The sequence below is a fragment of the Oenanthe melanoleuca genome, chromosome 7 (assembly GCF_029582105.1).
Source record: "Oenanthe melanoleuca isolate GR-GAL-2019-014 chromosome 7, OMel1.0, whole genome shotgun sequence".
NCBI classification, from domain to species: domain Eukaryota; kingdom Metazoa; phylum Chordata; class Aves; order Passeriformes; family Muscicapidae; genus Oenanthe; species Oenanthe melanoleuca.
In genome coordinates, this window is record NC_079341.1 from 35,855,322 (window position 1) to 35,875,574 (window position 20,253).

Sequence of the window (20,253 nt, forward strand, 5' to 3'; positions counted from 1 at the left end):
CACTTGGGGACAAGGGGATGGTTGGACTCCAAGGGCAGGACTGGGAATGGTTGGATTCCAAGGGCAGAGCTGGGAATGGTTGGATTCCAGGGGCAGGGCTGGGAATGGTTGGATTCCAAGGGCAGGGCTGGGAATGGTTGGATTCCAAGGGCAGGGGTGGGAATGGTTGGATTCCAAGGGCAGGGGTGGGAATGGTTGGATTCCATGTCCTGGAGGGTTTTCCCAGTCTGAGTGAAGCTGTGCTGCTGGAATTCCCTTCCCCATCTGAAGCCCATCCCGTTTCCCTGGATTTCTCCGTGTCCCTCCCGCCCCACAGCTCTCCTTTTCCATCAGAACATCACTGGATGTTTCCATCCAGCGTCCCACCTGCTGGGATCCCAGAACCCTGGGTGGTTTGGGTGTTTTGGGACCTGCCCAGGGCTGGGGGATCCCTTGGGTTTGGTGCTTTTGTCCCGTTTGCCTTCGTCCAACCACTCGGGAAGGAAACTCGGGGCACCCAACACGGAATTCCCCCTGGAGCTTGTGTTTCCTTGCAGCTTTGACTTTGAGAGCCTGGAGAGCAGCGTGGAGAGCTCCATGGACAAGGCCAAGCCCTGGAGCCGCTCCATTGAGGACCTGCACAGGGGCAGCAACCTGCCCTCCCCCGTGGGGAACAGCATCTCGCGCTCCGGCCGCCACTCCACGCTCCGGTACGGCCCTGGGACCCACGGGGGGAACTGGGGCTGCTCCTCCCACCAGGACATTCCCCCTGGGAGCACCTCCCAGCCCAGCTGTGCCACCTGCAGGGGTTGCTCTTTGAGGTGGGGACCCTCTGTTGCCACACACAGGGCGCCAATTTTTATTTTTTTGCACCATTTGTGGCTTGTGGTTATTTTTTTTTTTAACAGCTGAGCAGTTAGTAGTTGCTATAAAGTTGTTTATTGTGAATTGAAAGAGTTACAAGTGTTAAAGTTTATCTTAAGTTTTGATATAGAGTTTTAAATAGAAGCAGGTTCTGGAAGGAGGCTGATGTTGCTGCAGGAGCTTTTATGGATTTTTTGGGTGATGATGGTGGTGGTGAGGAGAGCAGGAAGAAAAGTAAAAGGTAAAAGTAAAAAGCAAAAAGGCAAAAAGCAAAAAAGTTTTTTTTAATTCATAGATTCTTATATACAAACTTTCTAATGAGTTAAAGACACAAACTTGAACTATTTTTTTAAAAACTTATTAGAATTTTAGGTTTTTAGCATGCTAGGTTATGTATAAACTACCTATATGGTTTGTTTTGTTTTCTTTAAAAAATGTCAGCAGTATTTTTATTATAGTTTCATTATGTTGAAAACTATGTTCTTGGAGGCTCTATGGAAACACTAGTTTTTAGGAACTATGTTTTTCAACTCTTACTAGAACTGGTATTTGAGACTCACTTTTTAAAAGTACCTAAAACTCATTTTTGCTTATTTACTTACTCAATTGCTATTTTAAAACTTAAACTTACACTTTTACTTCATGTGTGTGAGTGGCTTAATACTCCAATTTATTCAAAGGTTTTAATTCAATCTTTGCATTTTGATTGAAGAATTCAGAGAAACTTTTGACTTGCAGACTCCAGCATCGAGGAGCCTCTCAGGGGTGGAAGGATTCCTGTCAGGAATCACTTCCAGGGCAGGGTGGGCTGAGGGTGTTTCCCTGTGCAGGGTGTTCTCCAAACCCAGCTCAGCATTTCCATGGTCCCAGCCCTGTCTGTTCCAGCAGCACATTCCTTCTGTGCTGCCACAAAAGGATTTTGGATTCTTTGGAAAGGCCACGTCCCTCCCCAAACCTGCTGTCACCCCCTCACCATTCCACACTTGACTTCCAAGTCTCTCTTTCCCAATTTCCTTTTTTTTTCAGTTTGATTTCTGGAAAAGGCAGGATCACTTCCCAGGATTGGTTGAATCTCTTGCATTCCTTGGATGTCCCACTCCAGCCACCACCCTCAGCTCCCAGTGCTGTTACTCAGGGTGCAGCTCAGATCCTTTGGGATGTTTTTTTGGCTTTTATGGGGTTTTGCTCCATAATCCTGTGAGCACAGCAGAGCCCCAGATGGAGCTGCCTGTCCCTTCCAGCAGAGGTGGTTTTGCTTTGCCAGGCAGTCCCTTGGCTCCAAACCTTGTTCCTGGATTTAATTCAGGCAGTGGAGAGGAGGGGAGGGAGCTCTGGGGAAGAAATCCAGCTGTGGAGTGCAGCAGGGTCACCTGGCCAGTTGATTTAGGGTTTGTGTTCTTTGGGTCACTTGGCCAGTTGATTTAGGGTTTTTTGGTGTGTTTTGGGTCACTTGGCCAGTTGATTTGGGTCACTTGGCCAATTGATTTAGGGTTTTTTTTGGTGTTCTTTGGGTCACTTAGCCAGTTGATTTAGGGTTTTTTGGTGTTCTTTAGGTCACTTGGCCAATTGATTTAAGGTTTTTTGGTGTTCCTTGGGTTGCTTGGCCAGTCAATTTAAGGTTTTTTTTGATGTTCTTTGGGTCACATAGCCAGTTGATTTAGGGTTTTTTGGTGTTCTTTGGGTCACTTGACCAATTGATTTAGAGTTTTTTTGGTATTCCTTGGGTCACTTGGCCAGTTGATTTAGGGTTTTTTTGTGTTCTTTGGGTCACTTGGCCAGTTGATTTAGGGGTTTTTTGTGTTCTTTGGGTCACTTGGCCAGCTGATTTAGAGTTTTTTGGTGATTTTTGCTCCTTAATTGCTCTGCCAGCAGTGGCAGAGCCCGAGCTGGCAGGAGGCTCCAGTTCTGCTGTGCCCTTGGGATGAGTGCTTGGGGTTAGGAATGCCTAAATCAGGAATACCTTACATGTCTCTCACATTGTTTCTCTTCATTTCCTTCCACTTTCCCCTTCTCACATCTCCCTCCATCCCTCACCTGTCTGTCTCCGTTCCACCACCTCCATCCCCTTTTCCCTCTGGAAACGCTCTTTCCCCGTTCTCCCACCTCCTCTCACACACCACCAGATTGCTTTCTCTGCCTGACCACCTTGATCTCAAGCACTGCCACAGCTGCCTGGCAGCCGCCTGCCTGTGGAGCAGCTTCCCCCGGCGCTGCGCCGGCGGCGCTTCCCCCCGGAAAATGCCGTAAGTGCCGCCGGAGCTGTCCCTGCCGGGCCCTGCTCCATGCCAGGCCTGCTGGGCTGGCCACACTGCCTGGAGGAGAGTGCTCCAGCCTCCAGCACGTGTGGCTATCCCGCTCCAATCCCACCCTAATCCCATCCTAATCCCATTTTTAATCCCGTTCTAATCCCGTTCCCCAGAGCGGGATTTCAACGCTTGGCATGGAAGCAAGAGCTGAGTTCTCCTTATCACATTGCAAATTGTTGTGTTTGATCCCTAAACTTAGAGCTTTTAGTGCTTGTCCCTCTTATTTCCCCTTTTTGTTGTAAATAGAGGCTTTGCTGCCTCTGTTACTTTTGGTAAAATTACCCAAAACTGCCACAAAAACGGGACCCAACAGCCAAAATCCTCCAGAGCCATCCTAGTGCTTGGGAGGAATTCTGCATTTTTGAAATGGGTTTTGGAAGAGTTTTTTTCTTAAATCTGTCTTTTAAATGTCCTTTAAATCTGTCTTTTTCATATTCTTTAAATCCATATTTTTAATGTTCTTTTAAATGCTATTTAAAAAAAATGCGTATTCTTAAAAAATATGCATTTTTTAAAAATATGCATGTTTTTTTAAAGGTCTGTTTTTAAGTGTGTTTTCTCAATAGTGTGTGTTTAAAAAAACTCAGTAGGTGAGATATTTTTAAGAAGGGAGGGGTTTTAGAAATAGTTTTTTAATTGTGATTTTTATCATTAGTAAATATAATTAGTATAATAAATATAATTAGTATATTGGTGAACTCAAGGAGAATCTTCTCCTCAGGTGCTCAGGTGAGGAGGGGGTGCAGGGTGGATTTTTTTGGCAAAACCTGGAATGCTGGAGCTGTGCAAGGAGAGGAAGGAACCCCAGAATCCCAGATTTGGGATTGGTTTGGGTTGGAAGGGTTTGAACCCATCCCATTATTCCATGGGCAGGACACCCCCCACTCCCCCAGGCTGGAAGATTTGGAGGAGGAAGGAGAGGGATGAGAAAATGTCCAGGAAATAGAAAATTCAGAGCTCTGTCCTTGCTCCAGGACCTTCCCTCTCTAATTCCTGCTCCTTTCAGCAGCGCTGGAGCTGCCAATTCCCTGCTCCCTGTGTTTCCCTGGCAACTGAGAGGGTTTTTTATCCTTTAGAGGAGGCACAGGGATTTGGGAAACCGACACCAAAATGAGGGCAGGAGGATGAAAAGGGGGAAGAACCTTTGGGGATTTCATTGCTGCTTTTTTGGGAGAAGGAGCTTTACTGAGAGCCAGCCTCTGCTGTCAGATAAATATTAATGCAGTGTCCCAGCCCATTAGAAATTCCCTTTCTTCTGAGAAAAAGATGGGAGTTTTCATGTGGATTGAAGTGAGAAACTTCAGTTCTCCCTCCAGACTGTGAGTGTGTGAGGAGAGAACGATCCAGGCAAATCCAAAACTGGGCTGTGAGTGCATTCAGTAACTGGGCTGGAGCTTGACACAGTTTTGGGAGCTGCAGTCACTGAATTTGGGCTTTGCCAGTGACACTTTCACTGCTCAGGGGCCTGGGCATGCCATCCTTTTGTCACATCCTTCCTAATTTACCAGGACATCTTCGTGAGCAGCTCCAGGAGATCACAGAAACCCCAAACTGCTGGGATGAGCCAGAACCTTCCTCTCTGAAGGAAACTCCTCAGTTTCCAACCCAGCAGCAGCAAAATTGCAGGGATGGAACCCAAAACCCACCCAGCCCTGATGAACTGCAGCTTCTCATCTCTGTGAGACCCACTCTGGGCTGGATATTATCCAACAGGATTTTTTTTTTTTTTTTAGCAGCTAAAAAGGTGAAAATGATGGGAGAAATCAGCTGTGATTTGTGTGAAATTCAAAGTCTGCACCACTGGACTGGGAATCCTGGAATTCCAGAAGGTTTTGGGATTTAATTCCAGCTTTTCTTCCACTGTCCCAGGCTGCTCCAAGCCCTGTCCAGTTTGACACTTCCAGGGATCCAGGGGCAGCCACAGTTTCTCTGGGAATTCCATTCCAGCCAGGAATTCCTTCCCAATATCCCACCTAAATCTCCTCTTTTCCATTCTGAAGCCATTCCCTGTGTCCTGTCCCTCCATCCCTTGTCCCCAGCCCCTCTCCAGCTCTCCTGGATCCCTTCAGGCCCTGGAATGTGCTGGAAGCTCTGCCTGGATCCTTCCCCTCTCCAGGGGAACATTCCCAGCTCTCCCAGCCTGGCTCCAGCCCTCACAGCAGCGCCATGGCTCTAAAATATATATATAAAAAAAGATGGAATAATTCTTTAACAAAATTTTTTTTCTGTCAGATCTGAGTGAGAGAAAGAACCTCAAACTCTATTCCAGCCCAGGATCAGCCTGGGCTTTGCTGCTTGTTGGTTTTCCCATGATGCTGTTGATATCCTGCTCTCTTCCTCATCCTCTTCATCCCAAATTTTGGGGTTAGCTCCCTCCCCACATGGGCCAGCTCCCCTAGGCTCAGTTTTTGAGCTCCTGCTCTTCTGCAGGGGAAAGGTTTTGTAGTTCCCCTTTCCAAGGAGGGGCCGTGGAAATGAAAGAGGAACCATCTGACTTGAATTAGCAGGGTAAATATCCTGGGGGTGACATCATGTGGGACCTGCAGCAGACAGGAAATCAAAGCCAACAGTGCTCCAGTGCTGGGCCAAGCCTGGGGGAAGCAGGAATGGGGGAAAAGCAGGAGAAGCTCAGCCAGCCTTTCCCTGGCTCGTGCTGCAGAGAGGGAGGTGTTGGAGCTGCCCCACTCTGGGGAGGAAACAGCAACACCAGGGAGCCTTGGGATGGCTGCAGACACAGGGAAAAGCATCCCAAGGAAATGAATCCCCTGAATTCCAGGGGCAGATTCCTGGAGACAGCTCTCAGAATTCCCATTTTTCCTTGCAGGCAGGGATGTTCCTCAGCAGGCAGCCAGTTTGGGTTTATTTTATACGCAAAGCCCTGGGGATGTGGCACTTGGGGACAAGGGCAAGGCTGGGAATGGTTGGATTCCATGTCTTGGAGGGTTTTCCCAAGCTGAGTGAAGCTCCTGAAATTTCCTGGAATTTCTGTTCCAGGGGCAGAGGGGTGCTCAGGAGGTGCTGCACCAAAAACCCTCCTGAATTCTGGGTGCAGGTGGCTCTGGGAAGGAATTTCCTTAGGTGGGAATCCAGCAGGGAATTCCCTCTGTCCTGGGGGCTGGCTCAGCACAGGAGCTCCCCAGGGAATATTCTGGAATGTAACCTGGGCTGATCCCTGGCATGGGGGGAAGCTCTGGGATGGAGCTGGGTGATGCCAGAGGCTCTGATCCCAGGAAATTCCACCTGGACAGGACAGAACCAAGCCCTGGACACATCCCAGAGTGGAGTCTCCTCCCTGGGGATATCCCAGAATAATCTGGAATCCCCTCCCACTGTCCCAGGGTATCCCAGCACTGCCAGGGATCCAGAGGCAGCTTCTCTGGGAATTCCCAATTCCCAGTGTCCCATCCATCCCCCATTCCCTGTCTCCTGTCCCTCCATCCCTTGTCCCCAGGCCCTGGAATGTGCTGGAAGCTCTCCCTGGATCCTTCCCTTTTCCAGGGGAACATTCCCAGTTTTCCCAGTTTGGCCACCCAGGTGTGGAGAGGTTTAGGTGGGATCATCTCAGCTCAGGAAAATTCCAAGTGCTGGAATTGCAGGCAGGTCAGATCCACTGCTGGAATGCTGGAGCATCCTTGCTCCCCAATTCTGTTTCTCCAAGCACCTGGAAACACCAAAATCTAAATTTATGGTCGTTTTTATTGTTTAAAGAGATTTCTCCCCATTTCTCACACCCAACAGAACTGGTGGATGCTTCAAATATGAAATTTAAGAATTCAGCAGGCACTGAGGAAATTATTTTTCTTCCAACAGTGGCATGATAAAAAACTCATTAATCTGATTTAAAATGCATGGAAAATAATTCTGCAGCCTTTCATAATTTAAATCTGACATAAACCCGTGTAGGAACCATCTCTGTGGGACTAAAAATACTTTAAAATAATTTTTTTTTTTGCTGTTTTTTGTTTGTTTTTATATTTGGTGAGATGAATGTGTGGAATTGAGTCTGGGGTGGTGCACCAGGACAAAACTCCCAGTTTGGGGTCACTCAGCTCCTGTTGGGATGGGGAAGGGACATTTGGGGACAGAGCTGATCCAGGGGGATGTGGGACAGCCCTGCCCCCCCATTCCCAGCAGGAATCCCAAATATCCAGGTGCAGGTGCAGAGCTTGGGGCTGCTCCCAAAATTCAGCCCCAGTGCTCCAAACCCTCCAAACTGGGTCACATTTCCCAAAATCCTGCAGTGCCCTGAGCTGATGGATTCATTCATATTTATGGATGGGGAAAAAAAAAAATAAATAAAACTCCTTTGACAGAATCCTGCTTTGGATTTGGGGCTTCCTTTCATCTCAGCAGGGCTGGGAAGGAAAAGCCCAGGGGAGGGATTGTGGAAAACTGGGAATTGTGGAAACCCAGGGAATGTCCAGCCCTGGTGTGGGACCTTGTTCCTCTTGGTTTGTGCACTTAAAAAGGGGGAATTTTCAGGGAATTCACAATAAACCAGTGTGGCAATCCCTGTCCTTGCCATTAATAGTGGATTTAAACAGGGAATTTTCAGGGTTAAGCAAGGAAATCACAATTAACCAGTGTGATACTCCCTGTATTTGCTCTTTTTGTGGATTTAAAAAGAGGGAATTTTCAGGGATGATCAGAGAGTCACAATTATCCTATTCCTGCTTTTTTGTGGATTTAAACAGAATTTGCAGGGATGAGCAAGGAAATCATAATTTACCAGTGTGGCATTCCCTGTTCCTGCTTTTTTTTGTGGATTTAAACAGAGGGAATTTTCAGAGATGAGCTGGGAATTCACAATAACTGGTGTGGTATTCTCTGTCCTTGCCTTTTTTGTGAATTTAAACTGAAAGAATTTTTGAGCCAGGCAGTCAAAATAAACCAGTGTGGCATTCCCTGTTCCTGCCTTTTTTGTGGATTTAAACAGAGGGAATTCTCAGGGATGAGCCAGGAAATCAAAAAATCTGGTGTGGCATTCCCTGTCCTTGCCCTTTTTATGGATTTAAACAGAGGGAATTTTCAGGAATGAGCTGGGAATTCACAATAAACCAGCATGGCATTCCCTGTTCTTGCCTTTTTTGTGGATTTAAAAAGGGAATTTTCAAGGATGAGCTGGGAATTCACAATTAACCAGCGTGGCATTCCCTGTCCCTGTTTTTTGGGACTTTTCCCTGTCACCTGTGCTGGCAGGAAGGGCTGAGGAGGTGCAGCCAAACATCTGGATTTTCATCCTTTTCCTCCTTTGTTCCCACCAACATTTCCTGCTTGTCATGTGGAAAACTCCTGCATCCTCACCCAGCGGGGGGATGGATATTCCTTTGCTTTTCTTTTCATTCCCAAAACTTTTTGTGCTTGATGAGAAATGGGATTTATTTTTTATTTTTTTGCAGGTACAACACCTTGCCAAGCAGAAGAACCCTGAAGAATTCCCGCCTAGTGAGTAAAAAGGATGATGTGCACGTGTGCATCATGTGCCTCAGGGCCATCATGAACTACCAGGTAATTCCCTGGAATTCTTGGGGTCTTGGGAGGCTGGGAGGGCGATTTTTAAGGTAAAATTGAGGGAAATGTTGAAATTTGTGTTGTGGATGGAAAAGATAAAGGTGATTGCCCCAGGTGGTTTAAAGATGGCCCATTAACAGGAGATATCTCCCAGAGATAAGGATGACTGCCACACCTGGTTTAACAGATGGGATAGAAGACACACTTTTGGTTATTACATGAATATTATTGTTATTATTTTTCTATTTCTATTTCTATTTCTATTTCTATTTCTATTTCTATTTCTATTTCTATTTCTATTTCTATTTCTGTATTTCTATTTCTATATTTCTATTTTTATTTTTATTTTTATTTTTATTTTTATTTTTATTTTTATTTTTATTTTTATTTTTATTTTTATTTTTATTTTTATTTTTATTTTTATTTTATTATTTTATTATTTTTATTTTTATTATTTTGTTACTCACACCCTGCTTTGCAAACCAGGACACCCAGCACTTCCAGCACTGCTAGAAGCAGGGAATTGTAAAATCATGGAATACCCAGCGCTGGAAGTTGTGATGTCTGGTGGGAGAATGAAACATCCTGGTTTTAAATTCCAGATTAAAGCACTTTAAGGTGCCAGACACTGGGGTGTGGTGGGATTTTGGGGTTTCATTTTGTCCCTTCTGGAGAAAGGATGTGTTGTGGGAAGATAAAGATGATTGCCCAGCTGGGTTAAAGATGGCCCATGAGCAGGAGATATCTCCCACAGAGATCAGGGGCACTGCCCCAGCTGGGTTAACAGATGGGATAGAATACACACTTTTGGTTATTACATTATCATTATTATTATTTTTTTTTAAATTTAAATTTTTATTTTTATTTTTATATTTATTTTTTAATTTTTATTTTTATTATTTGGTTACTCACACCCTGTTTTGCAAGCCAGGGCACCCAGCACTGCTAGAGGCAGGGAATTGTAAAATCATGGAATACCCAGCGCTGGAAGTTGTGATGTCTGGTGGGAGAATGAAACATCCTGGTTTTAAATTCCAGATTAAAGCACTTTAAGCTGCCAGACACTGGGGTGTGGTGGGATTTTGGGGTTTGATTTTGTCCCTTCTGGAGAAAAGGATGTGTTGTGGATGGAAAAGAGAAAGAACATTGTCACAGCTGGTTTAACAGCTGGCCCATTAACAGGAGATATCTCCCACAGAGATAAGGGTCACTGGTCCAGCTGGGTTAACAGATGGGATAGAACACACTTTTGGTTACATTATCATTATTATTATTATTATTTTAATTATTTTTATTATTTTAATTATTTTTATTATTATTATTTGGTTACTTGCACCCTGCTTTGCAAGCCAGGACACCCAGCACTGCTAGAGGCAGGGAATTGTAAAATCATGGAACACCCAGAGCTGGTTTTAAATTCCAGATTAAAGTACTTTAAGGTGCCAGACACTGGGCTGTGGTGGGATTTTGGGTTTCATTTTGTCCCTTCTCTTTCCAGTATGGATTCAACATGGTCATGTCCCATCCTCACGCTGTCAATGAGATTGCACTGAGCTTGAACAACAAGAACCCCAGGTAGGCTCCTCTTGCTTGTGGGGTTTGGCAAGCAGGTGAGTAAAGAGGCCTTGGAAAGGGATTTTCCAGAGGGGGATTTGTAGGAAAAACCGAGATTTGCTGTGGATCAGATGGAGTCTGGAGTGGTGCAGAGAAACCAGCAGTGAGTGGTGAATTCCAGGAAACTGGAAACTTGCAGTGATGGCTTCAGGATGAGGGAGGGTGGATTTGGGTGGGGTATTGGGAAGGAATTCTGGCTGGGATGGAATTCCCAGAGAGCTGTGGCTGATCCCTGGGAATGTCCCAGGCCAGGCTGGAGCAGTCTGGGACAGTGGGAGTGTCCCTGCCATGGCTCTGGATCATCTCTGAGCTCCTTCCCACCCAAACCACTCTGGAATTGTGGGATTCAGCCGAAATTTGGGATTTGAAAATCGGGATTCAGCTGAAATTTGGGATTCGAAAATCGGGATTCAGCAGAAATTTGGGATTTGAAAATCGGGATTCAGCAGAAATTTGGCTGCTGTGTTGCAGAAACCCAGTGGCAATGAGCAGCTCCCTGTGGGATGTTCCTGAAGAGAGGGAAAATCACCTGTAGGAAATGTTCCCCAGATCCTTGAGCTTGGGGTTTCCCTGGGAGAGGGTTTCATTCCTGTGCTGGCTCAGCCTGCAGCCCCTGCCGTGGTGCTGGGGATTCCTGGTGCCTCCCCTGCCTCCCATCCCTGTGTCCCACCCCCAGCAGATCCCAGAGATTTTACCTTTGGCAGGTCTGACAAACCCAACTCTGGCACTGGGAAAGGGGAAATGTGGATTTTTAAATTCAATTACAAAAACACCACCCAGCCTCGTGAAGAAGAAGGTGAAGAAGAAAGAAACTTCCACCCTAAAACCTTCATTTTGCTTTCTATATATTACTATATTTAAAAACTTTAAAATCTGATTTTTCCACCATGTGATTTACACACTTCTATTCAAACTGCACACCAGTGATTTCAGTTCTGGCATTTCATTTTGGAAACTTTCTCCAATGGCCTCAAATTAAAAACAATATTTTCCTAAAAATAATAATAATAAAAAAGTCCCAAACTCTCAATTTCAAAAATTCCATCATGGAAACAGAGGTGAGGTGATGACCAGCACTGGGTGTGAATTCCCAGCCTGGGCAGGAGCAGAATCCTGTCCTGGGGGGAGCAGCTTCTTCTTTCTTTTCTTCAGCCCCAAGTCACCAAGCCAAGAATAAATGGGAAGTTTTTATAATTTTTAAAATTTATTTTATCATTTATAATAATTTAATTTAATTTATAATTTTTATTATTTTTTCAAATAATTTTTAATCATAATTTTGATCATTTTCCTGTGCCTGGAAATCAGGGGAAGAAGTGGGTTATTTTGATTTTTTGGGGGGTGATAAAAACTGCTTTAAAATGTGCCTGGAATGATCAGACCCCAAATTGGGATTGCCAAGGGGGAGCAGCAGCTCCAGGGAATTCTGCTCTTCTGGAATTCTCTGGGAGACTCAAATCCCAGCTGGTTTCTTTATTTTTATTTATTTTTTTATCACTAAACACTATGACAGTTTTTAGAAGCTCTTTGTTTAAAATGTTTTTTTTTCCTTGAAACTTAATTTTGTTTGTCATAGTTTATGACTTGGAAAACGAATAGAACAGACTTGAATAATTCAACAATGTCATTTGCAATTTTTTTTCATTTTTATAAAGTCTAATTAAAATACTTTTTTTAAAGGCAAATAAATTATAATGAAATTTTGACTTCCTGTGGCCAACAATCTTTTTCTGGCTCTGATTATGAGCTGAGCCAACATTTTTATGGTGGTGAATATTGTTTTGGGGAATTTGGTAGGTAAAAAGTTTTATTTTATTATTAGTAAAGGATCTTTTTTTAAAAACATTTTGCTGAAACACAAGCCTGTACAGCTGCATGTTTTTTTTTTTCAAAATTACAAGGAATAAAGGCAATTATGGTACACATTGATGAGCTTCAGTAACTTTTTTTAGGGTTTTTTGAGCTTCAGGTGTTTGAGATTTTGCAGAGGTGATGTTACAGTTCCTTTAGAATAAGTTAAAAACTGGAGCAAGTTTATTTTTGGTAATTTTTAAAGTGATTCAGTTACTTCCCTTAAAAGCTGCTGCAGGTTTTGCAAGGTGCTAACTTCAGTTTGAAGCTGTGTTTTTGTTCTGGCTCAACCAGCTAATTCCAAACTCCAGAGATCTCCATCCCATCCCCTCAGAGGGAATTTTGCAGCAAATCCCCACCACAGCTCCTTGATCCTGAAAAACCCCTGCAAGTTCTTCTTGTGGCAGGAGAGAAAAAACAAACAAACAAACAAACAAACAAAAAAAAAAAAAAAAAAGAAAAAAAACAAACAAAAAAAAACCCCAAATTTTTTTTTTATTTTATTTTTTTCTGCCTGGAGGAGGCAGAATTGAACATTCCATTTAAAATCTCCTAGGGCAGTGACCATTTTTTCTGCTTCCCAAAGATAACCTTGACCCTTTGAGAGCCCACAAGGTATTTCTTGTTCTGTAACATCTGCTTGAGCATGGCACTAATTTTTTTTTCTGTGTGTGCATGGTTTGCCTCTGCTCAGAGCTCAGCTGCCCAGAAAATCTTTTGTTTTCCAGGAATCCTGGAAGGAAACACTGTGGATTATTTCCATGATGGCTACACTGAGTTTGCTGCATGTTTTTCCCCCTCAATAATCTCATTTTCTCTCTGTTTCACTGCTGAAAATCAACTCCAATCCCTGATTTTTAAGGAGAAGGATGTTCTCCAGCAGCCTGTGTTCCTGCAGTGAATTCTGTGTGTGTGTGTGGCTGTAAATACAAATTATCCCAGAGAATAACTCAGATTTGTGTCAGGGGAACTGCAGATTGGAGTTTTGACTCTTCCATTACAAACTGGCACAGGAAGGAGTGTGCAGGGACTTCCTTGGCACCTCTCTCAAACTCCTGCCAGTTTTGCCTTTTTTTTGCTTGAATTTCCAACTTGGGATTTCAATCCCTGCATGGTTTGAGAAGCTTTTTTTAAAAAAAAGGGGAGGGAGCTGCATGAGCCCAGAGAAATCAGAATTCCGGATCAGCACCGTGCGCCTTGCAGGGGGACCCTGGCCCCAGGGGGTGAAGAAGGAGGCTCAGGATTCCCTCAGGAGGGAGCAGGAGGACCAGGAGCTGTCCCTGAGGGTCCCTCTGCTCTTCCCACAGGACCAAAGCTCTGGTGCTGGAGCTGCTGGCAGCCGTGTGCCTGGTCCGGGGGGGCCACGAGATCATCCTGGCTGCCTTCGACAACTTCAAGGAGGTTGGTGGGGCTGCTCCAGCAGAGCTGGGGCTGCTGCTCTCAGAAAATCTGGGTGTTCCTGCTGCTCTCAGGGCAGAGCTGGGTGTGCTGCTGCTCTCAGAGCAAATCTGGGTGTCCCTGATTCTCTCAGAGCAGAGCTGGGTGTGCTGCTGCTCTCAGAGCAAATCTGGGTGTGCTGCTCCTCTCAGAGCAGAGCTGGGTGTGCTGCTGCTCTCAGAGCAAATCTGGGTGTCCCTGCTGCTCTCAGAGCAAATTTGGGTGTCCCTGATTCTCTCAGAGCAAATCTGGGTGTCCCTGCTGCTCTCAGAGCAAATCTGGGTGTCCCTGATTCTCTCAGAGCAAATCTGGGTGTGCTGCTGCTCTCAGAGCAGAGCTGGGTGTGCTGCTGCTCCCAGAGCAAATCTGTGTGTCCCTGCTCCTCTCAGAGCAGATCTGGGTGTCCCTGCTGCTCTCAGAGCAAATGTGGGTGTCCCTGCTGCTCTCAGAGCAAATCTGGGTGTCCCTGCTGCTCTCAGAGCAAATCTGGGTGTCCCTGATTCTCTCAGAGCAAATCTGTGTGTCCCTGCTCCTCTCAGAGCAGATCTGGGTGTCCCTGCTGCTCTCAGAGCAAATCTGGGTGTCCCTGCTCCTCTCAGAGCAAATGTGGGTGTCCCTGCTGCTCTCAGAGCAAATCTGGGTGTCCCTGATTCTCTCAGAGCAAATCTGGGTGTCCCTGCTGCTCTCAGAGCAGATCTGGGTGTCCCTGCTCCTCTTGGGATTGGTTAAAACAAATTTGGGTATCCTTGCTCCTCTTGGAACAAATTTGGGTGTCCCTGCTCTTCCTGGAGCAAATGTGGGTGTCCCTGATTCTCTCAGAGCAAATCTGGGTGTTCCTGCATCTCTTGGAATTGGTTGGAGCAAAATTGGGTGTCCCTGCTCCTCTTGGGATTGATGGAAACAAATTTGGGTGTCCCTGCTCTTCCTGGAGCAAATTTGAGTGTCTCTGCTCCTCTTGGAACAAGTTTGGGTGTCCCTGCTTTTCTTATGATTGGTTGGAGCAAATTTTGGTGTCCCTGCTTTTCTTGGGATTGGTTAAAACAAATTTGGGTATCCTTGCTCCTCTTGGAACAAATGTGGGTGTCCCTGCTCTTCCTGGAACAAATTTGGGTGTCCCTGATTCTCTCAGAGCAGATCTGGGTGTCCCTGCTCCTCTTGGGATTGGTTGGAGCAAAATTGGGTGTCCCTGCTTCTCTTGGGATTGATGGAAACAAATTTGGGTGTCCCTGCTTCTCATGGAGCAAATTTGGGTGTCCCTGCTTCTCTTGGAATTGATTAAAACAAATTTGGGTGTCCCTGCTCTTCCTGGAACAAATTTGAGTGTCTCTGCTCCTCTTGAAACAAATTTGGGTGTCCCTGCTCTTCCTGGTGCAAATTTGGGTGTCCCTGATTATCTCAGAGCAGATCTGGGTGTCCCTGCTCCTCTTGGGATTGATGGAAACAAATTTGGGTGTCCCTGCTCTTCCTGGAGCAAATTTGAGTGTCTCTGCTCCTCTTGGAACAAATTTGGGTGTCCCTGCTTTTCTTATGATTGGTTGGAGCAAAATTGGGTGTCCCTGCTTTTCTTGGGATTGGTTAAAACAAATTCGGGTATCCTTGCTCCTCTTGGAACAAATGTGGGTGTCCCTGCTCTTCCTGGAGCAAATTTGGGTGTCCCTGATTCTCTCAGAGCAGATCTGGGTGTCCCTGCTCCTCTTGGGATTGATGGAAACAAATTTGGGTGTCCCTGCTTCTCTCAGAGCAAATTTGGGTGTCCCTGCTTCTCTTGGAATTGATTAAAACAAATTTGGGTGTCCCTGCTCTTCCGGAACAAATTTGAGTGTCTCTGCTCCTCTTGGAACAAATTTGGGTGTCCCTGCTCTTCCTGGTGCAAATTTGGGTGTCCCTGATTATCTCAGAGCAAATCTGGGTGTTCCTGCATCTCTTGGAATTGGTTGGAGGAAATTTGGGAGTCCCTGCTTCTCATGGGATTGATGGAAACAAATGTGGGTGTCCCTGCTCTTCCTGGGGCAAATTTGGGTGTCCCTGCTCCTCTCAGAGCAGATCTGGGTGTCCCTGCTCCTCTTGGGATTGATGGAAACAAATTTGGGTGTCCCTGCTTCTCTCAGAGCAAATTTGGGAGTCCCTGCTTCTCTTGGAATTGATTAAAACAAATTTGGGTGCCCCTGCTCTTCCTGGAGCAAATTTCAGTGTCTCTGCTCCTCTTGGAACAAATTTGGGTGTCCCAGCTTTTCTCAGGATTCTATGGAGCAAATTTGGGAGTCCCTGCTTCTCATGGAGCAAGTTTGTGTGTTCCTGCTTCTCTTGGAAAAAATTCGGGTGTTTGTGCATCTCTTGGAATTGGTTGGAGCAAAATTGGGTGTCCCTCTCAGAGCAAATTTGGGTGTCTCTGCTCCTCTTGGGATTGATTGAAACAAATTTGGGTATCCTTGCTCCTCTTGGAACAAATTTGGGTGTTCCTGCTTCTCTTGGGATTGGCTAAAACAAGTTTGGGTGTCCCTGCTCTTCCTGGAGCGAATGTGGGTGTCCCTGCTTGTCTCAGGATTCTGTGGAACAGATTTGGGAGCAAATCCACTCGGTTTCCTGGCCTTGGTGCAACCTCCAGAGGTTTAATTCCCAGCCTAAGTAGAGCCAGGATTTTTTTTTCCTTTAATCCTGACTCTTCCCACAGAGTGCCCATAAAGGAAAACTCAGCCTTGGGAATCCATCCCTTGGGAATTCATCCCCCAGAAAAGGCAAAATCTGCTCTGTGGTTCCCCTTGGGCCAGCCCAGCCTCATCTCCACTGTCCCTCCCTTTCATCCTCCAGGATAACCCACAGAATTCCAGGATAACCCACAGAATTCCAGGATAACCCACAGAATTCCAGGATAACCCACAGAATTCCCTGGAGCTGCTGAGCTGGAAACGGGAGCATCCCTCAGCAGCCACGTCGCTCTTCCCCTCCTGCAGCTCCTGCATTTGGTTTTCTTGAAATCTTTTTAAAATCCATTTGATTTTCTTGAAATCTTCTTTAAATTTATTTGATTTTCTTGAAATCTTCTTTAAATTTGATTTTCTTTAAATCTTCTTTAAATTTATTTGATTTTCTTGAAATCTTCTTTAAATTTGATTTTCTTTAAATCTTCTTTACATCTATTTGATTTTCTTAAAATCTTCTTTAAATTTGATTTTCTTGAAATCTTCTTTAAATCCAGTTGATTTTCTTGACATTTTCTTTAAATCCAGTTGATTTTCTTTAAATCAGTTAGATTTTCTTGAAATTTTCTTTAGATTTATTTGATTTTCTTGAAATCTTTTTAAAATCCATTTGATTTTCTTTAAATCCATTTGATTTTCTTGAAATCTTTAAATTTATTTGATTTTCTTGAAATCTTCTTTAAATTTGATTTCCTTTAAATCTTCTTTAAATCTATTTGACTTTCTTGAAATCTTCTTTAAATCCATTTGATTTTCTTGAAATCTTCTTTGAATCCATTTGATTTGATTTTCTTGAAATCTTCTTTAAATCCAGTTGATTTTGTTGAAATCTTCTTTAAATTTATTTGATTTTCTTGAAATCTTATTTAAATTTGATTTTCTTTAAATCTTCTTTAAATCCAGTTGATTTTCTTGACATTTTCTTTAAATCCAGTTCATTTTCTTTAAATCAATTAGATTTTCTTTAAATTTTCTTTAAATTTATTTGATTTTCTTGAAATCTTCTTTAAATCCATTTGATTTTCTTTAAATCCATTTGATTTTCTTTAAATTTCCTTTAAATTTATTTGATTTTCTTGCAATCTTCTTTAAATTTGATTTTCTTGAAATCTTCTTTAATTTTATTTGATTTTCTTGAAATCTTCTTTAAATTTGATTTTCTTGAAATTTTCTTTAAATTTATTTGATTTTCTTTAAATATTCTTTAAATCTATTTGATTTTCTTGAAATCTTCTTTAAATTTGACTTTCTTGAAATTTTCTTTAAATCCAGTTGATTTTCTTTAAATCCATTTGACTTTCTTGAAATCTTCTTTAAATTTGATTTTCTTGAAATCTTCTTTAAATCCAGTTGATTTTCTTTAAATCCATTTGATTTTCTTGAAATCTTTAAATTCATTTGATTTTCTTTAAATCTTCTTTAAATCTAGTTGATTTTCTTGAAATCTTCTTTAAACCCAGTTGATTTTCTTGCAATCTTCGTTAAATCCATTTGATTTTCTTTAAATCTTCTTTAAATTTGATTTTCTTGAAATCTTCTTTAATTTTATTTGATTTTCTTGAAATCTTCTTTAAATTTGATTTTCTTGAAATTTTCTTTAAATTTATTTTATTTTCTTTAAATCTCCTTTAAATCCATTTGATTTTCTTGAAATCTTCTTTAAATCCAGTTGATTTTCTTTAAATCCATTTGATTTTCTTTAGATCTTTTTAAAATCCATTTTTTCTGAAGTGAGGGCAAGAGGGCCCATGGAATGCTGGAATAATTTGGGTTCCCATCCCATTCTCCACTTCCCACCATCCCAGGTTATTTTCACTCCTCCTTTAACCAGGGATAATTTTCTTTTTTTTCCCTCCCTGTCATTTGGGTTTCTCCCTAATTACAGAGAAAAGTCAGCTCTGAGCTGTGGCACAGCAACTCTGCTCCTTCCACTCATGGATAAAATCCAATTTTTGAAGCAGAAAAGAGATTTAAAAAACCTCTTTTGTGAATACAAATGTACAATAATTGTACCTGGCTCCTCAGCAGGTGTCCACATGGAATTATTTCTGATGAGGGAGATTTTAACCTGGCTGGAGAGGCTCTGAAAAATCAGATCAAGTGTGTTTTAAATTCATTTTTGGTGCTTGTTTCCAGGTGTGTGGGGAGAAGCAGCGCTTTGAGAAGCTCATGGAGCATTTCAGGAATGAGGACAACAACATTGACTTCATGGTGAGTGGGATTTTCCAGAAATTCCCATTTTTTCCATCCTTTTCCTTCCCTGCTGGCCCTGCTGTCTCAGGCAGGGGCTGGTGGCAAAAATCTCCCAAATCTGGAGGTTTAAGGAGTGTGAGAAACTGAAATCAGGAGAAATCTCCCAAATCTGGGGGTTTAGGAATGTGAGAAACTGAAATCAGGAGAAATCTCCTAAATCTGGGGGGTTAGGAATGTGAGAAACTGAAATCAGGAGAAATCTCCCAAATCTGGGGGTTTAAGGAGTGTGAGAATCTGAAATCAGGAGAAATCTCCCAAATCTGGAGGTTTAAGGAGTGTGAGAATCTGAAATCCTGTTTTTAATCAGGAAAAATCTCCCAAATCTGGAGCTTTAAGGAATGTGAGAATCTGAAATCCTCCTTTAAATCAGGAAAAGTCTCCCTTGGATTCCTGCTCAGTGCTTGGATCCATTCTGTTTAAACCCAAACCCAGACTAATCTCCCTTTTCCAGGCTGTTTAAACCCAGCCCTGGATTAATCCCCAGGCTGTTTAAACCCAAACCCAGACTAACTTTCCAGGCTGTTTAAACCCAGGACTGGATTAATCCCCAGGCTGTTTAAAGCCAGACCCAGACTAATTTTCCAGGCTGTTTAAACCCAGGGCTGGTTTTTCAGAGCCTGGTGCTCTGGGCAGGTGACTCTGCAGCCATGACTGAATTCCTGGAATTCTCATTCCCCTTAATCCCAGCAGTCCAACATTCCCAGAGCCCAGATCCAGCCCTGGCCTGGCAGTGGAAGAGCTCAGGGCTCTCCTGTTTGTCCCTTGGAGGCAGCACAAGGAAATGTGTTTGTGTTCACATCCTGCTCCTGGTCACCTGGAACAAAAAGGAATAAAGCAGGGATTAATCAAAAACCCTTAGAGGATTCACCTTGGGCAGTGCAAGTCCCAAATTTTCACACTTTTATCAGTTTTGGTCCAATTCCACATTGGTAATTGTCCAATCCCAGCTCCAGGCTCTGCAGTCCCACCCTCCAGATCCTCTCCCCAGTTCTCTGGTTGCACTTTTGGGGCTGGAGCTGCAGCGTGTCCTTGGTTCTGGGCTGGAACAGGATTGGTTTGTGTGGCTGAGCTGGGAGGAGAGCCTGGAACACTTTGTGTGGGGTTGAGTCACACAGAGTGCAGTGCAGAATGTAAAGAACACGGAAGATGAAGTTCCAGCAGAGCTGAGGTCGCTGGTGTCCCTGCAGGTGGCCTGCATGCAGTTCATCAACATCGTGGTGCACTCGGTGGAGGACATGAACTTCAGAGTGCACCTGCAGTACGAGTTCACCAAGCTGGGCCTGGATGAGTACCTGGATGTGAGTCCAGCCCCCTTCCCACCCCAGACCCCTCACCAGAGCTGCCAGCAGGGCACAGCTGCAGTCCCAGCTGTGACACCACAGCTGGCGTGGGCTGAGCCAGGGCAGGAGCCACAGCCATCCTCGCCCTGCCACGTCCCCACTCTGCTCCAGCTGGGAGTTCTGCTTTGGGCTCGTTCTCTGCCTGCCAGAGGGAAGCTGCTGTTTGCTCCCCTATGGCTTTTCTGTGGGATCCCAGATTCCTTGGGCTGGAAGGGACCCCCAGGCTCTGCTCCCAGCCCCTTCCATGGCAGGGGAGCTGCAGTGTCCCTGAACTGGGGATCTTGGGGTCCAGAGGGTTTCCCTGGGGGGGGAGGTGCCCTGAGCTCCCCCTGTCCCCAGCCCTGGCCCAGTGCCCTGTGTCACCTGTGTCCCTGTGTCCCTGTGTCACCTCTGTCCCTG

The 20,253-nt window shown here is 44.3% G+C and overlaps 1 protein-coding gene across 5 annotated transcripts in view; it reads left to right on the top strand.

The window, feature by feature from the left end:
- FMNL2 (formin like 2) overlaps window positions 1–20,253 on the top strand; it is a 113,493-nt gene that overhangs the window by 73,059 nt on the left and 20,181 nt on the right. For all 5 annotated transcript variants that reach the window (XM_056495937.1, XM_056495938.1, XM_056495936.1 and 2 more), the window contains exons 6-11: window positions 537–689; window positions 8,549–8,657; window positions 10,159–10,235; window positions 13,433–13,526; window positions 18,398–18,472; window positions 19,702–19,812. In XM_056495937.1, the coding sequence (XP_056351912.1) occupies window positions 537–689; window positions 8,549–8,657; window positions 10,159–10,235; window positions 13,433–13,526; window positions 18,398–18,472; window positions 19,702–19,812 (619 nt within the window). The remainder of the gene's footprint in view (window positions 1–536; window positions 690–8,548; window positions 8,658–10,158; window positions 10,236–13,432; window positions 13,527–18,397; window positions 18,473–19,701; window positions 19,813–20,253) is intronic.